This window comes from Narcine bancroftii, chromosome 4 (assembly GCF_036971445.1).
Source record: "Narcine bancroftii isolate sNarBan1 chromosome 4, sNarBan1.hap1, whole genome shotgun sequence".
NCBI lineage: Eukaryota > Metazoa > Chordata > Chondrichthyes > Torpediniformes > Narcinidae > Narcine > Narcine bancroftii.
The window spans coordinates 183,817,412-183,838,579 of NC_091472.1; the positions used below are offsets into that span (position 1 = coordinate 183,817,412).

At 37.4% G+C, this 21,168-nt stretch overlaps 1 protein-coding gene across 4 annotated transcripts in view; it reads right to left on the minus strand.

The window, feature by feature from the left end:
* The window catches only part of dhx37 (DEAH (Asp-Glu-Ala-His) box polypeptide 37), a 63,485-nt gene that overhangs the window by 12,155 nt on the left and 30,162 nt on the right, over positions 1–21,168 (minus strand). For all 4 annotated transcript variants that reach the window (XM_069933203.1, XM_069933202.1, XM_069933201.1 and 1 more), the window contains 14 exons: positions 19,826–19,939; positions 18,465–18,566; positions 18,230–18,344; positions 17,239–17,337; positions 16,508–16,572; positions 14,380–14,524; positions 13,682–13,758; positions 12,825–13,057; positions 11,645–11,756; positions 10,803–10,909; positions 10,486–10,674; positions 8,792–8,916; positions 7,379–7,495; positions 4,357–4,529 (listed from right to left, as the gene is read on the minus strand). In XM_069933203.1, coding sequence (XP_069789304.1) covers positions 4,357–4,529; positions 7,379–7,495; positions 8,792–8,916; positions 10,486–10,674; positions 10,803–10,909; positions 11,645–11,756; positions 12,825–13,057; positions 13,682–13,758; positions 14,380–14,524; positions 16,508–16,572; positions 17,239–17,337; positions 18,230–18,344; positions 18,465–18,566; positions 19,826–19,939 — 1,773 coding nt within the window. The remainder of the gene's footprint in view (positions 1–4,356; positions 4,530–7,378; positions 7,496–8,791; positions 8,917–10,485; positions 10,675–10,802; positions 10,910–11,644; positions 11,757–12,824; positions 13,058–13,681; positions 13,759–14,379; positions 14,525–16,507; positions 16,573–17,238; positions 17,338–18,229; positions 18,345–18,464; positions 18,567–19,825; positions 19,940–21,168) is intronic.

A 21,168-nucleotide genomic window follows, 5' to 3' on the forward strand; every position in this document is an offset into this window, starting at 1 on the left:
ATTTATTGAAAAACAAATAAAAATGTATTTTGAAATAAATACGGAATCAGTGGAAGATAAGTTTATACTATGGGATGCAATGAAAGCATTCATTAGAGGGCAAATAATAAGTTATGTAACCAAGATGAAGAAGGACTATAATCAGGAAACAGAGCAGTTGGAAAGGGAAATAGTAAATATAGAAAAAGAATTAGCAATGAAGGAAGATACAACTAAAAGAAGAGAATTGGCGGATAAAAAAATAAAATATGAAACACTACAAACATATAAGGTAGAGAAGAATATAATGAAGACAAAACAGAAATATTATGAACTGGGTGAAAAAACGCACAAAATCCTAGCATGGCAGCTTAAGACAGAACAAGCTAAGAAAATGGTATTGGCATCAAGGAAAAAAGACAAACAAATTACATATAATCCAAAAGAAATTAAGGAAAACTTTAGAGAATTCTATGAACAATTATACCGAACTGAAAACGAAGGGAAAGAAGGGAAAATAGATGAATTTCTGACTAAAATTGAACTACCAAAACTACAAATAGAGGAACAAAATAAATTAACAGAACCATTTGGAATAGTAGAAATACAAGAGATAATAAAAAATTACCAAATAATAAGACACCAGGAGAGGATGGATTCCCAATAGAATTCTACAAAACATTTAAAGACTTATTAATTCCGCCCCTCCTGGATGTAATCAACCAGATTGATGAGACACAAAGCTTACCAGATTCATGTAAAACAGCAATAATTACAGTAATACTAAAACAAGGGAAAGATCCACTCTCACCAGCATCATATAGACCAATATCTTTACTAAACACAGATTATAAGATAATAGCTAAACTATTAGCAAACAGATTAGCAGAGCATGTACCGAAAATGGTAAATTTAGACCAAACTGGATTTATCAAAAAAAGACGCACAACAGACAATATTTGTAAATTTATTAACTTAATTCATGCAGTAGCAGTTGCTTTAGACGCAGAGAAGGCCTTTGACAGAGTAGAATGGAATTATTTGTTCAAAGTATTGCAAAAATTCAGTTTACCGGAGAAGTATATTAATTGGATTAAAGCATTATATAAGGGACCGTTAGCGAAAGTGACAGTAAATGGACATGTATCAAAGCAATTTAACTTAAGCAGGTCAACGCGGCAGGGATGCCCACTATCACCTTTATTGTTTGCGTTAGCTATAGAACCACTAGCAGAATTGATAAGAATAGATAATAATATAAAAGGAATAAAAATAAAAGACAAGGAATATAAAATCAGTCTATTTGCAGATGATGTTATAGTGTACTTAACAGAACCAGAACTATCAATAAAAGAATTATATAAGAAATTGAAGGAATATGGAGAAGTGTCGGGTTACAAGATAAACGTAAATAAAAGTGAAGCAATGCCTATGAATAATGCGGATTTCTCAAAATTTAAGAAGGAATCTCCATTTAGATGGCAAATGCAGGCAATAAGATACCTAGGTGTACAAATAAACAAAAATCTCGGCCAACTATATAAACTCAATTATTATCCACTAATGAAAAAATTACAGGACGATTTAGAGCATTGGAAAGATTTGCCACTAACACTAATAGGAAGGATAAACTGTATTAAAATGAACATTTTTCCAAGGATATTATACTTATTTCAGGCATTGCCAATACAACTGACAGAAAAATTCTTCAAAGAGTTAAAGAAAATAATTAGGAAATTTTTATGGAGAGGGGGGAAACCGAGGATAGCACTGGATAAATTAACAGAATGGTATAAACAAGGAGGCTTACAATTGCCAAACTTTAAAAATTATTATAGAGCCGCACAATTAAGATACCTATCAGATTTTTATCAAACAAGGGAAAAACCAGACTGGACGAGATTAGAATTAGATAAAATAGGGGAAAAGATACCTGAACACATATTATATAAATGGGATGAAAAATTGGTACAACATAGAACTTCTCCAGTATTACATCATCTCCTCAATATTTGGAAGAAGATTCATGTAGAAAGAAATAAAACAAATTATCAATGACCAAAACTAATATTGATGCAAAATAAGTTACTCCCTTTTACAATAGATAACCTTTCCTTTAGAGAATGGGAAAAAAAAAGGGATTGAAAGAATAGAAAATTGTTTTTCAGGAAGTAGATTCTTATCCTTTGAACAAATGAGAGATAAGTACAATATAACTGGAGATACAGCGCTGGCATATTACCAATTGACATCCTACTTGAAGGATAAATTAGGAAGCAGTTTGAGTTTGCCAGAGGGAAGTAACCTTGAATATGTGATTACAGATACAATGTTAATCAAAAGATTTATAACAAATATGTATATTAAACTGCAAGAAAAGGAAAATGAGGAAACAAATGGTAAAACTAAACAAAAATGGGAACAAGATTTAAATATAAAGATAAAAAAGGAAACATGGGAGAAATTATGTTCTGGAACGATGAGAAATATAAGAAATACGAGGCTACGTATGATACAATATAACCTGTTACACAGACTATACATTACACCTCAAAAGTTAAATAAATGGGACCCAACAGTATCTGATAGATGTTTTTGATGTAAAAAAGAAATGGGAACAACAATTCATGCAATCTGGACATGTGAGAAAGTAGAAAAATTTTGGGAAGATCTCAATCAGATATTAAATAAAATAACAGAAAACAATATACCAAAGAATCCAGAGATCTTTCTCCTAAGTAACATAAAGAACAAAGAATTTGGAATTGATTTGGAGGATGCACAAAAAAGATTTGTTAAGATAGCTCTAGCCGTAGCAAAAAAATGTATTATGTCAACCTGGAAATTGGAAGATAATCTGAAAATACAACAATGGTATATAGAAATGAATAAATGTATTCCATTAGAAAAAATTACATATAGTTTAAGAAATAATATTGAAATATTCGAACAAATATGGGAGCCTTACATTAAATACAATAGCGAAAACCTACCGGGGACAATCATTACCTAAGTTGATGGAAGGAGAAGGAAAGAAAAGAATGGACTCAGTAGAATTTCTGGTGTATTTTTGTTGAATGACAACATTGTCTGACTGGTTTAATGTAACCTAGATTGTATACCTTAAATGGATGGGAGGGGGGGGGTGGGTTGGGAGGAGGGAGGGGGGGGGGGGAGAAAATGTCACTGTATATGTGTGAAAAGGAAAAAGTGTGTATCATGGCTAATGTGATTTATGGTGTGAAAAATAAAAAATTTAAAAAAAAAAGTTTTCTACTTTGGTAAGAAACATAACAGGATATTTTTTAAAAAATATCAAGACCAGGAAATGTTAATACTACAATCTTGAGAGTAAAGGATTGACTATTTAGAATCAAGGATACATTTCTTCATATATTTGTGAATCATTGGAATTATCAATCCTAGTTGAATGGATGCAAACGCAATACAATATATTTTTGAATATTATGGGAATCAAGAAGTGTGGAAATTTTGGAAGCAGGAGTATTGGCCACATTCTTATTAAATGGCATCAGGTTTGAAGAGGACAAACACACTACTCCTGCTCCATACGGCTTTCACAGGATCTCCCTTACTGGTTTTTAAATGATAAAATGATTAGCCTATAATCAAATACATTCATTATAAATGCATGAAAATACAACCTCGTCACCAGAGGTTTCTGCAGATCTGCCTAACCCGAAAGAAGATATTTTATTCCAACTGGCTCAGTGATTCTTCAGTGTAGATTCCAGGGGCTGAAAGTAGCTTGAAATGAAATTCCCCAAAAGTAATGCAACTAATGTCAGCAGAACACATAAATCCTCGTTATTGTTGTCACAAGACTGATCATAAAGGGAATCCCTATGATGCCTACACATTAGAATCCCTCCTTGCCTCCTCCTCGTAACCCACTTTCTTTTTTAGTGTTGTTTCATTTTGGGGAGCAAAGAAAAAAGCCTCTAAATCATCTTCTGCACAGAGGTAGAACAGAGAAAAAGTTACTTTTAAATTAAAAAGGTCTTGCAAAGAAAATCTGTTGATGTAATTTTTCAAAATATCTTTCTAATGTGAAAATGTTCAATAGCCAAAACAGTTCTATTCAAGCTTTAAAAATAAGTGTATTGTGCACCAAAAATCGTATTTGCTGCAGCCAAACATATACTTTGTTAAAGGATACATCAAACGAAGGAAAGATGATAAATATTCAAAGTGGCTCCAGTGCAGGAAAAGAGTGTTAAAATGGCACAGCCAGTCCTTCAGAGAAGTCTACTGTTGTGAAACCGCACACCAATTGTTCATTCACAGTCCAATGCAAAGTGGAAAGTATCACAACTCAGATCTGAAATTTAGGTGCTACGGCTCAGTTCACTTTACCTTGTAGGCATTTCTCCATTTTTCATCTAACCCTTCCTCCATTTGGACCTTCCTTGCAATGTGATCCCCAAGTCCTGCCATTACAATCTGTCTGAGGTACAGGACCTGAGTTGCTGTTGGTGGTTTCATCTTGGGATCAACAAACAATCCAAGCTGCGGGAAGACAGTGTTCACTGTGGAGAACAGAAGACAATAGCCATTCATTAAGTATCCAAATTAAAAGTTTAGAAATTCCAATGAACAGTTTCTGATAACAATAATGCAATTGCCATACTTAAAATAGTCTTAAAAAGGCCATTTCTACTGCAAAGAAACCAAATAGTTGCTTTCACATATTTGGAGATGCAGAAAAAATTACTACATCACAAGTGTAAAGATGTTTACTTTCTGCAATTCTATATCACTCCTACACAGTGAGGAAGAGAGGAGTTTGTGGGCAAGTTAAGGAAGTAGACAGATAAGCAGCAAATTAATCATACACCCTTGTGTCTTGGTGTGAGCTTGCAGGCGCCTCAGATTGAAGAGACTGCCATCCGTGCGGTACCGGATGTAAACAGCGTTTACAAGAGAAACTTGTCCGTGAACTACTCTTTGCAGACGATGCCGCTTTAGTTGCCCATTCAGAGCCAGCTCTTCAGCGCTTGACGTCCTGCTTTGCGGAAACTGCCAAAATGTTTGGCCTGGAAGTCAGCCTGAAGAAAACTGAGGTCCTCCATCAGCCAGCTCCCCACCATGATTACCAGCCCCCCCACATCTCCATCGGGCACACAAAACTCAAAACGGTCAACCAGTTTACCTATCTCGGCTGCACCATTTCATCAGATGCAAGGATCGACAATGAGATAGACAACAGACTCGCCAAGGCAAATAGCGCCTTTGGAAGACTACACAAAAGAGTCTGGAAAAACAACAAACTGAAAAACCTCACAAAGATAAGCGTATACAGAGCCGTTGTCATACCCACACTCCTGTTCGGCTCCGAATCATGGGTCCTCTACCGGCACCACCTACGGCTCCTAGAACGCTTCCACCAGCGTTGTCTCCGCTCCATCCTCAACATCCATTGGAGCGCTTACATCCCTAACGTCGAAGTACTCGAGATGGCAGAGGTCGACAGCATCGAGTCCACGCTGCTGAAGATCCAGCTGCGCTGGATGGGTCACGTCTCCAGAATGGAGGACCATCCCCTTCCCAAGATCGTGTTATATGGCGAGCTCTCCACTGGCCACCGTGACAGAGGTGCACCAAAGAAAAGGTACAAGGACTGCCTAAAGAAATCTCTTGGTGCCTGCCACATTGACCACCGCCAGTGGGCTGATATCGCCTCAAACCGTGCATCTTGGCGCCTCACAGTTTGGCGGGCAGCAACCTCCTTTGAAGAAGACCGCAGAGCCTACCTCACTGACAAAAGGCAAAGGAGGAAAAACCCAACACCCATCCCCAACCAACCAATTTTCCCCTGCAACCGCTGCAATCGTGTCTGCCTGTCCCGCATCGGACTTGTCAGCCACAAACGAGTCTGCAGCTGACGTGGACTTTTTACCCCCTCCATAAATTTTCGTCCGCGAAGCCAAGCCAAAGAAGAATCATACACCAATGAAATGTGTGGCTATGTTTGTTAAATGTTCTGAATAACAATGCAATAAGTTAGAAAAGAATGAGATCTTACAAATTGGGTATTTTTCAATGGAAAAAGACAGGATTTGGAGCTCGGATACATCACTTTAAATAATATAATAGAACATCAAAAAGAGTTCAACATAGAGCAAAAAGGAGTTAAACAGGAAAGTCCTACACCCTCCCCCGATCACTTCTGGTTGTTTTAATCTCTTCCACCCTCTGACCTTCTCCCCCTGCTATTTTCTCCCATCTCTCCTTTCCCTCCCCCCCACCTTTTTATTCAGATGCCTGCCCTTTTGACCATTCCTTGATGAAGGGCTCAGGCCTGAAATGTTGGTTACTTCCTATATATCCTCCATGAGCTGCTAAGTTTCTCCAGCACTTCTGTGAATTCCTCCATTATCTATCATATGGATGTTGGATTTACGGAACAGTGAACCCACAAGGCAATAGCACAGGTTGCTTTGAAGCAACCTTGATAAATCAGTTAAATCGACTGTCTCGAAACATTGACTGACCATTTCTACCCAAGGATGCTACCTGACCTATTCCTCCAGCAGTTCATTGTTTCAGCAATAGCACTTGTTTGTGCAATAAAATATATTCAAATTAAAACATGGAAACAGAATTCATCAGACCCTGCCCTTGTCAGAATGCAGGAAGTCAACTACATACACCTATTCTGCATGGTCTCCTCAATCCTGATCAATCGGTAGCCTGACTAATCAATCACCATCTTACGGTTGAGTTGTAGAAAAAGCAGTTCGCCATTCTTCCCCTCAAATTAGACTGACAATTCAAATGCATCATGAATGAACTGCACCATGACTTTATTGAACTGATTTTGATCTAAAATCAATAGCCACAGAGCTCTAAGTAAAACTCTAGATTTCCATGACCTTTGGTACAGAGAAAAAAAAATTACTTTCTCATTTCACTTAGGAAAGACTGTTCTCCCTTGTTCAAAATTTTGTTTAAATATATCTTGATTTATAAATAACCTAGAATACAAAACTGGTCATTTTGCTTGATGTTTTGGCACATTCTTTAAACTACTGAAATTATTCATCAATTCTTTTTTTTAAATTTATAGATGCCATTCAATCAATTACATTATATACATTTCATTCACAATTAATCATACATGGCTTTTATGGTTAAAAATGAAAATAGAAAAAACAAAAAAGATAGCTCCCAACCCAAAAAAGAAAAGCTTTAAAAACTTAAAGAAAAAATAGATGGATATTTAAAAAAAACTCTAGACACATTTTTAAAACCAACACGTTATAGCAAATTCAAATATGTAAATCTTATGTTTTCAATCAATTCTAAATATTAAATTCCAATTAATCATATATCCATTAAAAATCTCACATCTCTTCCTTTATTCATCAATTCTTACCAACGTTTGTTAGCTGCCCTCGTAAACGTCTAACTTCAACCATAGCCTTATGTCGAAGTCCATTTTTCATGCAGAAATGAGGGGTACATCCTGCATACTCACAAGCACCAACAGCACCTGAATGATGAGTAATATTCAGGAAAAAAAAATTAGAAAGTTGTTATTTAAACAGTAATAAGCAGTATATTAAAATGATAGCATTTTAGTGTTCGTAAGAGTGCAGCGTAATATTTTTGACAGCTAGTTGTACAACCTCTCCTTGAAATTTTAAATCATGTAGGACATTTTTTTTGTCTTTAAACTTTTCTATCCTAAACATTAATTCCATTCTGTTATCCGAAGTATAACTACTAACATTTTCCACATAAGAAACATTTCTGGCATGTTAAGATTCTCATTCAGTGAATTATTGGTCCATTTTTACAAATACAAACCTAGAAATGGCATTAGCCATGTACTATTTACATACTTCATTTAACATTGAGAATCATGTAAAAGTACTTCAGAGAAACAACATTAGACCAAAATGCACCTCAAACTAAAGTGATCAAAGGTCAAAACTACACATATGAAGACACTTAGAAGCTTCGAAAGGGAAGTTCAGAGTCTTGGTGGAAGCCACACCTGCAATGTTCAGACAAAGATATTGTATTATGCACAAGACCGATTTAGAAAGGTAGGATACTAGCCCTGAATTTGGTTAGAACAGCTTACATTAAGCAAGAAGTTTAGGTGCAAAGTATTGCTATGGTTTGTGTAGCAAAAAATAGTCATAGAGCTTTAAAGCCAAGAAACAGGCCCTTCAGCCCAACAATCATAATATCATTACATTTGTTCTAGGGGAGGAGAACAGAAAACATTACCATTGGGTACACGTCCCCAATTTAGGTTTAGACCAAGCAAGAAAAAGTTGTTTGAGATAACTATCCACAGAAGAATGTGATAGGTCGCTTCCGATGAATTATTTGTCAAGTTCTCTCCATTCAGACATGGAACATTACCACACTGTAAATAGACCATTTGGTGCCAAACATGGTGCTAATTTAAACCAAATCTCTCCTGCCTGCAACTGATCCATACCCCTCCATTCCCTGCATATTCATGTGTCTATCTACATGGAGCACACAACTTGAATTCCTATCGAGAATCGTTCATTGCTTATTTGTGCCTTTTCGTCGCGACAAATGTTTTCCTCTACTTAAAATTGCCATTCCACTATCAATTGGACTGCCTTCCATGAATATCTCTGTAACTCAGCATTATTTTCTAACTGTGTACGAGATGGCCACTGGTCTGCCCACAAAACAAACCTCGGCCACTGCGTTTTCAATACGTGACAATAAATCTGACTCGCATCTTCATGAAATGATACATTTCGGCAAGCAAAAAGAGTTCAAGCAGTTTTTCTTGTACCGAGCATGACCATAATGTCTCCAAGTTGAAGGGAAGGACCTTGCCCGGCCCAAACATTCTGCATTTGTGAAACTCGGGCTTTCTCCTTTTTCTGCTCTTCTGACTTTTCATCACTGGTGGTTGGTCTAGAAATAGCAAGTTAAAAATGTTTGTGATTTTTAATTAAAAAGCAGTACCCCACTCATCGAAGATTAAATGCAGGCACATGACACCATATTTTATTTCATTCCTTTCAGTGCCTGATTAAAAGTTCCAGTTAAGAATTCAAGCTATACAAGGTCATCTATCTATTCAGTGCTCAGCACTGTATTTGATAATCATCCAATACTGGAGAGCATCTTGTGGCAGCTCTATTACATTGTAGTTTTTGTACTTACATAACTGCTAACGTTAATATGGAAAGGAGCCCTGCGGGTCTTTGATAGTCTTATCCTGTCCCCAATTTAGGTTTAGACCAAGCAAGAGAAAGTTACATAAGATAACTATCCACAGAAGAATGTGATAGGTAACCTCCGATGAGGTGCATGGCATGACGAGGAGCCTCAATTGTAGATACGGTAGATCTATTTCCCTTCACCATAACCAGGGAGTGATTGGTTGAAAGATTAGAGGGGAGTGGTTAGGGTATGAAGCTCATTTCCTGAAAGATTGGTACAGGCAGAAACACTCGATTTTTTTTTTTTTTTTTTACAAAGTATGTGTACTTAAAAAGCTATGACATGCAGGCCTGTTGACCATCTGTCAGAACTGAAGACGTGATTGGGTCATTCTTTATCACTTGCAGCGACTGGTTGCATCACCGTCTGGTAGGGAGGTGCCAATGCACAGGACGGGAAAAGGCGAGAGAGTTGTGAACTCGGCAGGTGCCATCATGGGCATCAGTTTTCACCCTGTTGAGGACATCTACAAGAGGCGCTGTCTTTAGAAAGCAGCCTGTATCATCAAGGACTTTCACCACCCAGACCATGTCCTCTTCACATTGCTACCAACAGGAAGGAGGCAAGGACCCAACAGTACTAAAGCAACGTCTTCCCCTCCGCCATAGATTTCTGAATGGACAATGGACCGCACTTCTTTTGCACTAATTTATTTATTAAATGTTAATTTATAGCAATATTTTCTCCTGTAATACTTCCACAAAACAACGAATTTTGTGACATAGTGCAATGACAATAAATTCTGATAATGTTCCAACCCCACATTCTTGGGTGTACAAATTCTAACAAACTTTCAGTCCTGGACACCCCGGGTGCAAAGGAAGGCACATAGTAATTTGAAGTCTTCATTTCAATTATCTCAACATAACTGCAACACTTTATAAAATCAATTCAGAGCCTCCTTGCTTAAAGCAGTTTCTCAAGTGAATTGCTTTAAACAGGAAGAACAGCATTGATTTCTATTACCTGTGGTCTTACAAAGATTGGTACCTGCACAGTATATTCTGCATTTAGCACTAACACCTTGTTCCGCAATGGAGCATGCTTGTCTGTCACCTAGCCATGACCTCAGATCCTCTGGCTGAAACTGTGGGATGGTGCAGACTTAGCATCCACAGCTTTTGCTGTGGCCCCAAGGATCTTGCTCTGGAATAAAAAAATTCCCTACTAATTTGATTATCTTGTTCATGGATGACAAGTCTGTGGACAACCGGGGGCATTAAGTAAAATTTCACCATGAATGAAAGAGAAATTAACCTGTCAAACTTCTCAAACAGCTCCCTTACAGTCATCCCAGAAACGATTACAATGACGTATGGCATACAGTCATGTTGTTTGCTTAAGGCAAGCATTTTTGCATATCGAGGAGCCACGGGAAAGGATGCCATCGCTCTTCCAAGTGATGTGATAGGACAGCTCAGCTTTGCTCGTTCTAATTCCTTAAACCTGAAAGAACAAACAAGTCCAGGTGCATAAATGCATCCTACTTAGTTTAAGGTAGTTGTAAAATAAGATTCTTTTCTATACAGCACAGCTTAATAAAGTGAGCTGAAGCAGACCAAGCCTGCAGTTACCTTCCATGTTTTGGTGGCTCTTCCAAAGCTCCAAGGGAAATGAGTAATTCCTCCGCAGCTATTAGAGACTCAGTTGCTGGAGGTGTTGGAAATGGAAAATTGATCACCTGCGTATGAAGAACCAACATAATTGTATATCTTTCATACCGTGATATTGCTTACGAGAAAGGAAATCACAATTTCATAACACACTAGATCAGCCTCAATTGGTATCCTGCGGCCAATTTTGGATACCGTACATTGGGAAAGATGAGAAGCTCCTTGAAAGGGTGCAAAAAGAAGTAATTATTCCTGTCACAGAAGGGTAAGAATCAGGGGGGCAAAGAATGAAGGTGTCTGGCAAAAAAGTAACAGAAATATTTTTTTTTAAAAACATAGCAAGGTAGGATCTGAAGCACTGCCATGAGTAGTAATGGGTGTTGATGCCTGCAGCACTCAAAAGGGAAATGGACAGAAAAGAAATTACAGTGCTCTGAGCGGGCAGGGGTCAAACTGGAGAAACTCAGCAGGTCAGGCAGCCTCCTTGCAGGGAAACTGAGAACCAATGTTTCAGGTGGAAGCACTTCTTGATGAACGCACAATACCCAATGTTTAAAATTTCCATCCCCAGATGCTGCCTAACCTGCTGAGCTCCTCTGATAACTCATTTTTCACTTCAATTTTCAGCACCTGCAGGTCTCGTGTCTCCCGTTACTCTTGCAAAAATCCTGCCCCAGACTCATCGCACTGGGACCTTCCTGTGACTTGAAGATTAGTGATTCTTTGCCCTCCTTAATTACAAGTGCATTGTTTGTCAATCCAAGTCTCTCAAATACAGCAAGTTAAACTTCCTACAAAAATACCTTTTCAATGTTTAAGTCTTTCATCTGCAGAACCAGGTCATCCACAGGCCGCCTCGTGATCTCTGCTGCAGAGTATTTCTCAAAGTCGGCAAAAACTGCCGAGGAGTACAGCCTGCACACAAGCAATAGCACTCAATGTCGAGAAATAGTTTCGATATTGAATTCAACAGACCACAATTGTGTTCTCTATCACTGAATCCACACAAGGCATTTAGTAATACCAGATTTGGAGATACAAATTCATTTTAAGAGCTATTTCTGGCATATAAACATTCATTTTTTAACCAAGCAGATGTTGCTAAAAATAACAAATTAATTAAAGCATTTGCACAGCCTTTAATTTCTATTAAGGACCACAAATTCAGAAGCACAAGAGAGAAAATTAGATCAATACCGTTCAGTGGCCCAAGTCTTGGATCTCAGTATGAACGTGCTACATTTAAAAGCTCAACATTCCGGGAGGCTTACCATTTCCTCTTTGGTACTTAAGCAGTTATACTTTCTGGTCCCTTGTCAAATCTATCACAATTTTCAAGCTTTACAATGAAACACAAGATCCATAAAAACACAGATCTTGTTAAGACTTCACCACAACTTTAACACCTTGCCTTTTGCCATTAAAAAGTTGATGCAAAGTTCATACGTTATCCTTCAGTTAATAATGATAAACCCTATCCGTCAGCAATTACGATTGCTCAGTTTCAAATGAAGAAAAAGCTCAAAGAAAATAATCAACACTTCTTTGTATTTAAAAGTTAAGTGTTCAGCTGGAATTCAAAAACATTAAGTATAGGCATATTTCCAAGATCTTTGCCATTGCACATCCATTAAGAACAATGCAAAGTGCAATTTTCTATCCAGAGGGGTCTCGACCCACACTTGATGAGATCCTTAGGATTTTGAGCATGAAGAGAATCAAGAAATCTGGAATGGACAGTCAGATGGAATGGCTATGAAAGTGTAGTCATAAGCTCACTGAATAACAGAAAAAAGTCAGAAGGCTCCACAGATTCAGTTTCTTAAGGGAGTTTGTTCCAACAATTGAAAGGTGATGCTCACCAATTGGAACTGCACAGGTAACAACATTTCTGTAACTGAATGTCTCACCTCGATGGACAGGATACCAATCTACTGTGTTGCTCCATTTTTAAGAGTGATTACTTGTTGTCCAGTTACTGACCTGTAACAATGACCTGGCTCTGTGCGACCAGCGCGACCTGCTCTTTGATTGGATGAAGCTTGAGAGATCCAAGTAATTTTGAATGACGAGACCCCAGTAACTTTATCATAAAAGCGTTTTTTAACCTTTCCACAATCCACCACATATCTAATGTTTGGGATAGTCAAAGAGGTTTCAGCTACATTGGTTGCCACCACACACAATCTTGTACCATTCGGAGCTGGTTGGAACACCTAAGAAACAAAGAATCAACAATTTCAGAATAGTACAGAGCTCAAACAGGACCTGCTAAGTTCTGCAAAATACTTTAAAAGATAGTTCTTTATAAACTATTCAATTCAAAATGTTAAGATTTTACATGTTAAACTTCAGTTCATATGTTAGCAAATATACAGTAAAACCCCTCGTAATCAGCACCTATGGGGATTGATAAATACCAGTTAAGTGAATTTGCCAGTCACTTGAGATTGTGTGTTGTGTGGTTTGGCGAATTGACCACGAAGTGGGGGAGGGAGCACCAATGTTCAACTTTCATATTTGTTACCTATTTATTTTCTGCGATTTTTTTTGCAGGTTGCTTGAATTCCAGATAACGGTGATTTTACTGTATATTGTTTTCTTCTCTGGAAAATACTTCAACCAAAAGTTTAAAACTTATCAAAATGTGCATTTTTTTTCAATTTGGGGAAGAGTATGAAATCAGTGGAAATATTATCAAATCAGCGAACAAATATTGAAGCTTTCAGAACTTCCATGCTTAATATTACATGTAGAAAATACCCCAAGGAGTTGTAATTTCTCCTGTGTTCTGTACTCCAGCATTTTGTCTTCAGATCAGAATATCAGAGAAAGCTCACCTTCGCTTGTTTATCTGCTGCCAGCAACGAATATAGTGGAAGAACGTAAAGTGGAATAGTAGGATCGGATTTCTCAGCTGTGTATGCAAAAAAAAAGATGTATCAACTCTTCATCATTAAATGATCACAAACTTACAGTGAAGGAAAAGCATTTTATGAAGTGAACTAAACTGGTTTCAGGCCAGCATAGTTCTTAATAAGCACATTTTGTTAGTAGCAAGTCCTGACCCTCTGCATATGCTTCCCAGTTTCATTAAAATCACCATGAGTGAACAATTATCATGTTAGAGATCATAACATCCATAACAATGATTCTGGAATGCCATGATTTGGTCAAACTACTATTATACGTGAAGTACAGTGATAGGGGCAAAGTTAAAGATGCATACTGGTCCTGTTCTCCCATCGGGTCTGCTTAATATTGAAATATGTTGAATTATAAACTGCAAAAATATCACATTTTGGCCCAATCTGATTTTGCACTTCTAAATAAACCAAAACTTCAAAAACTCAGATTAACTCAAACATTATAATCCCAAAATAACAATCATTTCATGCATTCCTAAAAATTGCACCTTCATCCAATTGCATACTCAGTGACACCAACCAAGTATGGATTGGTCCAGTTTTTCAACCTACAAGCAGGAAAATTCTTCAAACAACACTGTTAAGGGGAGAAAAAAAAAAGCACAATGTACCTTCTTCAGGATCATCAATGTCCCCCAGATCCAAATCAAAATCAGAACCAACTTCATCTTCATCATCAATCCCTGCCTCTCGATCTTCATCTCCCTCATCCACTGGCATTACAGAATAATTATCAAGATTGATCTTTGGTAAATTCTAAGATAATTTTAAAAAAAGGTCAGTGCACTTTACTGCATGAAAATCCAAGCAACACACAAGATCACATCACTGACTGATCCATAGAAGGCCAATACTTTCATCAGAATCAAAATTTTCAGATGGAAAACCACATGGAAGGCAAGATTTCAAAACTAGAACAATGGCATAAATGGAAATTGCAAGAGAATGCAACTGCAGAGATATTAGATGCACAGAAATTACAGTGCATTTTTGTATTGAGCATCAAAACTACAGCTTGCTGTGGTCCTAGCCTATGCCTTGACATTTTTCCCAGTTAATTTGCCTGCTCTTTTTGTTAATCTAAATTCTGGGTGTCTGCTTCTAGCATTCAATCAGAAACCAATCCTATTTCAGTCCATTGTTTGTTTCAGCATCCTAAATTACTGAAAAAATGAACTGTTTCCTTGAGGTTTCAGGCGACACGCTCAAAGGTATACCAAACAAAAATCCTTCAACATACCTAGAATAATGCTTCTAATGCAAATTGCTGAATGATATTAAAATCATGCTCTGACACAAATATGAGCATATTTGTGCTCATATTAATTCATGAAGTTCAAAAAATGGGTTATAAAAACCAAGTCTTTATTCTGAAAGACGAGTTTCAGATATCACTGCTATATGACTAAACGCTTAAAATGAACAGAAGATTGGATTCTCCCCAAAACAAAGAATATTACACAATTTTTAAGCATCTGCAAATTCACCAAAGGTGCTTGTGGCACCCCCAGAGGTTTGTCATTCTCCCTGTCATTCTCCAGAGTCTGCGCTTGCCTCCTGAAAATGCTTACATGTGATCTAAAACCTACTGCTGAATTTGTCTCAACTTGTACTTCTGTTATTACGCAGCAGGTCCAACCAAAAAATGACAAATGACTGACCAAAGTTGTCTTTCTGTTTCCAATTTATAGAAAAAGGGAATTTCCAAAGGGCCAACTCTATCAGGCACTAATTTTGTACAATTTTTATGCTACACTAAGTTAGCTTTAACAACGCTGCTTTATTGCTGTATATTTGTTTTTTTAAAACTTTATTTATTCGCTCAAGATACAGGTAATAAGTAACATATATAACAATAAACTAGACATGAACATTACATTTTATATAAAAGAAAAAAAGAGAAACCCCCCTCTCCCTTCAGCCAACTCTCCTAAGGAGAGCCATGAAAAAAAATTAAAAATTAAAGAAAAATGAAGCATACATATTAAAATCTAATCAATGTAAATCAAAATGTAAATATTCTGAATATAACAACCACTTACGAAGAAAAAAATTATAATTATCATGCGAAACATATGTAATTTTTTCCATTATTAAACAATATTTCATCTCATTAATGCCACCTATTAATATCAATCATATTCATATCCTTCCACGTACTAGCAATACATTTTTTCGCTACAGATAATGCTAAATATACAAAAGCAAGTTGAAATTTATCTAATCCCAGACCTTTCAAAGGTTGCAAACTACCCAATAAAAGCTGTATATTTGTAATACAAGTTCAAGGACATTAAATTATGTTTACTGGTCAGACATCGCAGAGGATTCTGCAGTCTGAACCACAGACAAAGAAACAAAGGAAAATTAATCAAGACAAAGCAGCACAGTGGAATAGCTGGTAGAGCTACTGCTCACAGTGCCAGAGACCCGTGATCATTCCTGGCCTCGGGCATTGACTTGGTGGAGGAGTTTGCACATTCTCCCTGTGACCATGTGTTTCCTCCAGGGATTCTGGCTTTCTACCACATCTCAAAGACTGCCACTGCAAATTGCCCCAGTGTGTAGTAAGGGGAAGAACTCAAAGGGAGCTGACTAGAATGGGGGGGGGGGGGGGGAAACAATAAAACAGTGGGGTTAATGTAAGTGGGTGTTTAATGGCCAGCGCTGATGTAGAGGTGCTGTACATCTCTAACTTCAGTAAAATGTTAGAATGAAAATATGAAAGAAAATACATACTGGTTTACGTTTGGCCCTTTTCATCTTTCTCACTTTAATGGAGTTTTCTGTGGGAGGATCAGTTTCTGTAATTTGAAGGAAAATGAAAATAATAAAAATGAATGACCAGACCATTATTTATCACTCATGACAATTCGCATATCCAATCTCCCTTATTATTAAATTCTGGAAAAACATTGTGAATTATCAACAATTGTCTGCACACTCCAAATTCCAAAACGAATGTGAGAGATTTCTTTTGAAGTTGCATTCAACTACTTCGCTATGTAGTCTAGCCAAATTATTACAAGCATATCTTTTACTTGGCTAAAAGTTATCCTCCTTAATTTACTATTTTTAGTCAAGTCAGAAATCTGTCTTTTCAAAATTAGTTTAAGATTTTGGTTTCAATAATTATATTGAATAAATCTCTCTCGTCCCCCACCCTACTTCAACCATGAGGACCAAAAATCTTTCAGCAGTTTTTTGTTCCCCAGTCAAAAATTTTATCTAGATTTACTACTTCATGATCTAATCTATTAATAGAATGCCACTTGCTTAGGCCAATATCAGATCTGAATTTTGTCCAACACTGAATAAACTCAGACATATATCAATACAAAAGGTCAGCAAGAAGGACCAGTTGAAGAAAGGTTCTCCACATGCTTTCAAACAATATCCAAATTGGAAAAAAAAAGTATACAACTGTTAGTAAAATATGTTTGATGTACCCAGCAGCACAAAATGTTTACCTTGTAAAGTGCTGGTACGGCGGTAGGGAAAGGCTCTTCTCAGCCTTCTGCACAGAGAATGCACTTCAGCCTGCCCTGTCAGAAACACCAAAATTCCTCCTATCCAGAAATAAATGATCACAAATTAAAATCAAGTTCCAAAAGATGACAAATATTTAAGCAACATGGTGCAGCATGTATGTATTTTTTAAACCAATACTTTATCCTGTCGGCCGACAGCATCGAATCCACGCTGCTGAAGATCCAACTGCGCTGGGTAGGTCACGTCTCCAGAATGGAGGACCATCGCCTTCCCAAGATCGTGTTCTATGGCGAGCTCTCCATTGGCCACCGTGACAGAGGTGCACCAAAGAAGAGGTTCAAGGACTGCCTAAAGAAATCTCTTGGTGCCTGCCACATTGACCACCGCCAGTGGGCTGATCTCGCCTCCAACCGTGCATCTTGGCGCCTCACAGTTCGGCAGGCAGCAACCTCCTTTGCAGAGCCCACCTCACTGACAAAAGACAAAGGAGGAAAAACCCAACACCCAACCCCAACCATCCAATTTTCCCCTGCAACCGTGTCTGCCTGTCCCGCATCGGACTTGTCAGCCACCAACAAGCCTGCAGCTGATGTGGACATCTACCCCTCCATAAATCTTCGTCTGCGAAGCCAAGCCAAAGAAGACTTTATCCTAATTAGGAATGGTTAAAAGCCACCAGATTCTACCTCTCATCTACATACTAGGGGTAACTTTTGCAACCAATTAACCTATCAGCCTGCACATCTTTGGGATGTGGAAAATAGGAAGAAGTCCATACCACCACAGGAAGAATCTACAAGAATTTTTTTTTAATATTTCACTGAAACACCAAATCAACTCTTACCTATAAAATGTTTGAAATGTTAATACTGTACGGCTGAATTCCAACTCCATCACACAAAAAATAAAACACTCTAATCACTAAAAGTAAAACTTAGTTAATAGCAGAAAACAGAAAGGCATCAACACCTGGAGGTAACATCCGATGAATCTTGCTAACTTTCCTAAAAGTCTCCCCTGTGTAGTCATCAAGTGGAGTTCGCTTGTTGAAATGAACTGTGACAGGAAACTGTCTGGTATCCACCTGAAAAGATTATCAGAGAAACTATTAACTTATCTCACTGGACTCAGAATGGAAGTATGTGGAAAACAGAACTTATAATTATGAAAGGTACTGCTAGATGTTAGCACAGTTATATATTACCTTAATGACAGGGGGTGAGGTTGGAAACAATCTTTTGTTTTCTGTGAAATCTTCCACACGTAGAGTAGCAGACATTACAATCAGTTTCATTGGTTGTCCTTTCTGTAGAAAAGAAGTAACGAGGATGCTTTAATTTTGTAGGGATACAAGATTAACTCTTGAAAATATTCACTTATTAATATAGCTCTATTATGTTAATGAGATGAAAAACAGTTGTGTGAATTTTATTTCCAAATTTTATTTGATAAAAACTGTTAACCTATTATAAAAATATATACAAGGTTCTTTAATTCTGATCCTAAAAAATGCTTGATGGAAACCCTGTATTATTTAGTGCATGTAGAATATTTTTATATTCCAAATGTCATATATAGTATCGATTCGTATTTTCATCAATAGTATCTGGTTGCCAGGGTGTTCAAAGAAATGTATTTTGGATTAAAGAGAGACATTTTTCTCTATACTTTTGAGCTTCAGGGTGGAAGAAATCATTCTGAGACCAAACAGAAATATGCAGTTTTATTAGTGGTAATTGCGTCTTTCTTCATGTAAATGAAATTTAATACAGAGAAGTATGAAGTGATGCAGATTCAAAAATATTGAAGGTAATCCAGAAAAAGAAGCTAGGGTTCATATCGTGTATAAGTTAGTGAAGTAGGAAGGTAAGGCAAAGAGAGTGGTTAGGAAAGCACACAAAATCCCGCAGACTCTTAAATGGATTGAGAGTGCAAAAGTAGAAATCTATGATGAGCAGCTGCAACTTGACCTTTGTGTCCAATTCTAATCATCTAATATTGGGGAAAAGGCGAAGATCCTGGAGAGGATGCAAAAAAGAATTTACAAGAGTAATTCCAGATATGTGGGATTTCAACAGTAAGGTTGGAAAAGAGAAGCTGGGGCTTTTCCTTGAAGCACAAGTTGCGAGTTTTGATGACGTTTTCAAGTACACGAGAATTAATAATTTGTTGGGCTATGGGGAATAGGACAAATGGGAATTGTTCCACTAAGACTCAGCATAAAACACATTGGTGAAATGATTTCCTCTGTGTTATATCAATTCAATGATTCTGATCAAATCACAGGTGAAATTAGTGGTTTGCTACAGTGAGGACATTAAGAATGTTAAATGTAAGCAACATCATATAGTATCATATAGTATTGGATACCTAATACTCTTTGATGTTGAAGTTACAACCAACTCTATAAATAAGACATTCAATTAATGGAATTTTGATCATCTCTCAAAGCATCACAACAGCCCTACTGTGTTGTTTTAGAGAATCAAAAGACATTCAATTGGTATGTGACGTTTAATCACATCTATGTAAAAGTCTTTTAGAGCAAATAATAATTCTTTTTACCTTTTCTCGAAAGGGAACAATACGAGATAGCAGACCAATCAGGATGTCAGTGTACACGCTACGCTCATGAGCTTCATCAATTATAATCACTTTGTACTTTGTCAGCAAAAAATCCTGCAAGATATGAACATTTTTTCACAATTTCTCACTGTAACTGAAGCCAACAAATCTGATAAATAACAAATGTAAATTAATGGTGGCTGGAGCTGCTGTAATGGCAGAGGGGCAGACCCGTGAGAGCAGAGACACAGCACTGCTCTGAAGAGTACAACTGCCCAGACCTAATGACAATGGCTCCTCAAAGGATTTAAATGGCCTGTTAAAGGAGCTGATGATATTTGCAAGTAAAATCTTGCAATCACGGGGGTCTATGTCGAAGATGGTGGCACCTATGGTCAGTAGTGGCCACAAGAAATGGGAAGAACACCCTTCCCCTGCCCCATTGAGAAGGAGAAGCAGAGGAGATAGCCCTACTGAATGGTGACTACGGCAGTGAACCAGCAAGGTGCAGGCCACCTGCGGTTGGAAGACCTCCACAGGCTGCGGGAGACTGGCTCGTGGAAACCAGGTATCGGAGCCAGGATATGAGAGGGTGCTGAGGGAAAGAAGGACTTAAGGGTTTCTGATCATATCAGAGGTTTGGATCCAAAGCTCATTTTGGCGATGAATCAAACAGGGGTCCTTGGAGCTGCAGAAGAGCTAGAGGCGATTCACATTTGCTTTCCTTTCTCTTTTACTGGGAAGGGGTGTCGTGTAATATTATTATTGTGTAACAGTAAAGGAATCTTGAATCTATTATTGAAAAAATTTCAAAATTTTAAGCATAAATACAATAAGGGCCACTTTAAAAAAAATCAGCCATTATCAGAATCTCATTTGTAATGAGCAGATCCATTGATTAATTTGGCTCTTTACCCAGTCTTTTCATAAAACTTTGCAGTGAAACATTACAAATCAATTCCTTCCTCATAAAATGAAGAAGTCAAGATCAGCAACTCAAAATAATCTTTTAGGTACATATCTCAAGGTGTCATTTCATGAATACCATGAAAATTGTACCTTTGTAAACTTTGTAAATAGTGAAACCTGATGATGTAAAACACAACTGCAATATCAATGGCTAACTATACAATTTTCCCTACATTGTGATCACCACTTTTATTTTTGCATGAAGGTGAATCATCAGACATCAACCTAAACTGTTGCTTAAACCACAAATGAACTAGTCATCGTGTACTGGCCACAGACCACCAGGTTTGCATGAATGCATGAAATCAGAGTTCCTCATCTAATAGTAGCTTCAAACAAATTAATAGCCCAGAATTTAAGACCACAAGACCGGA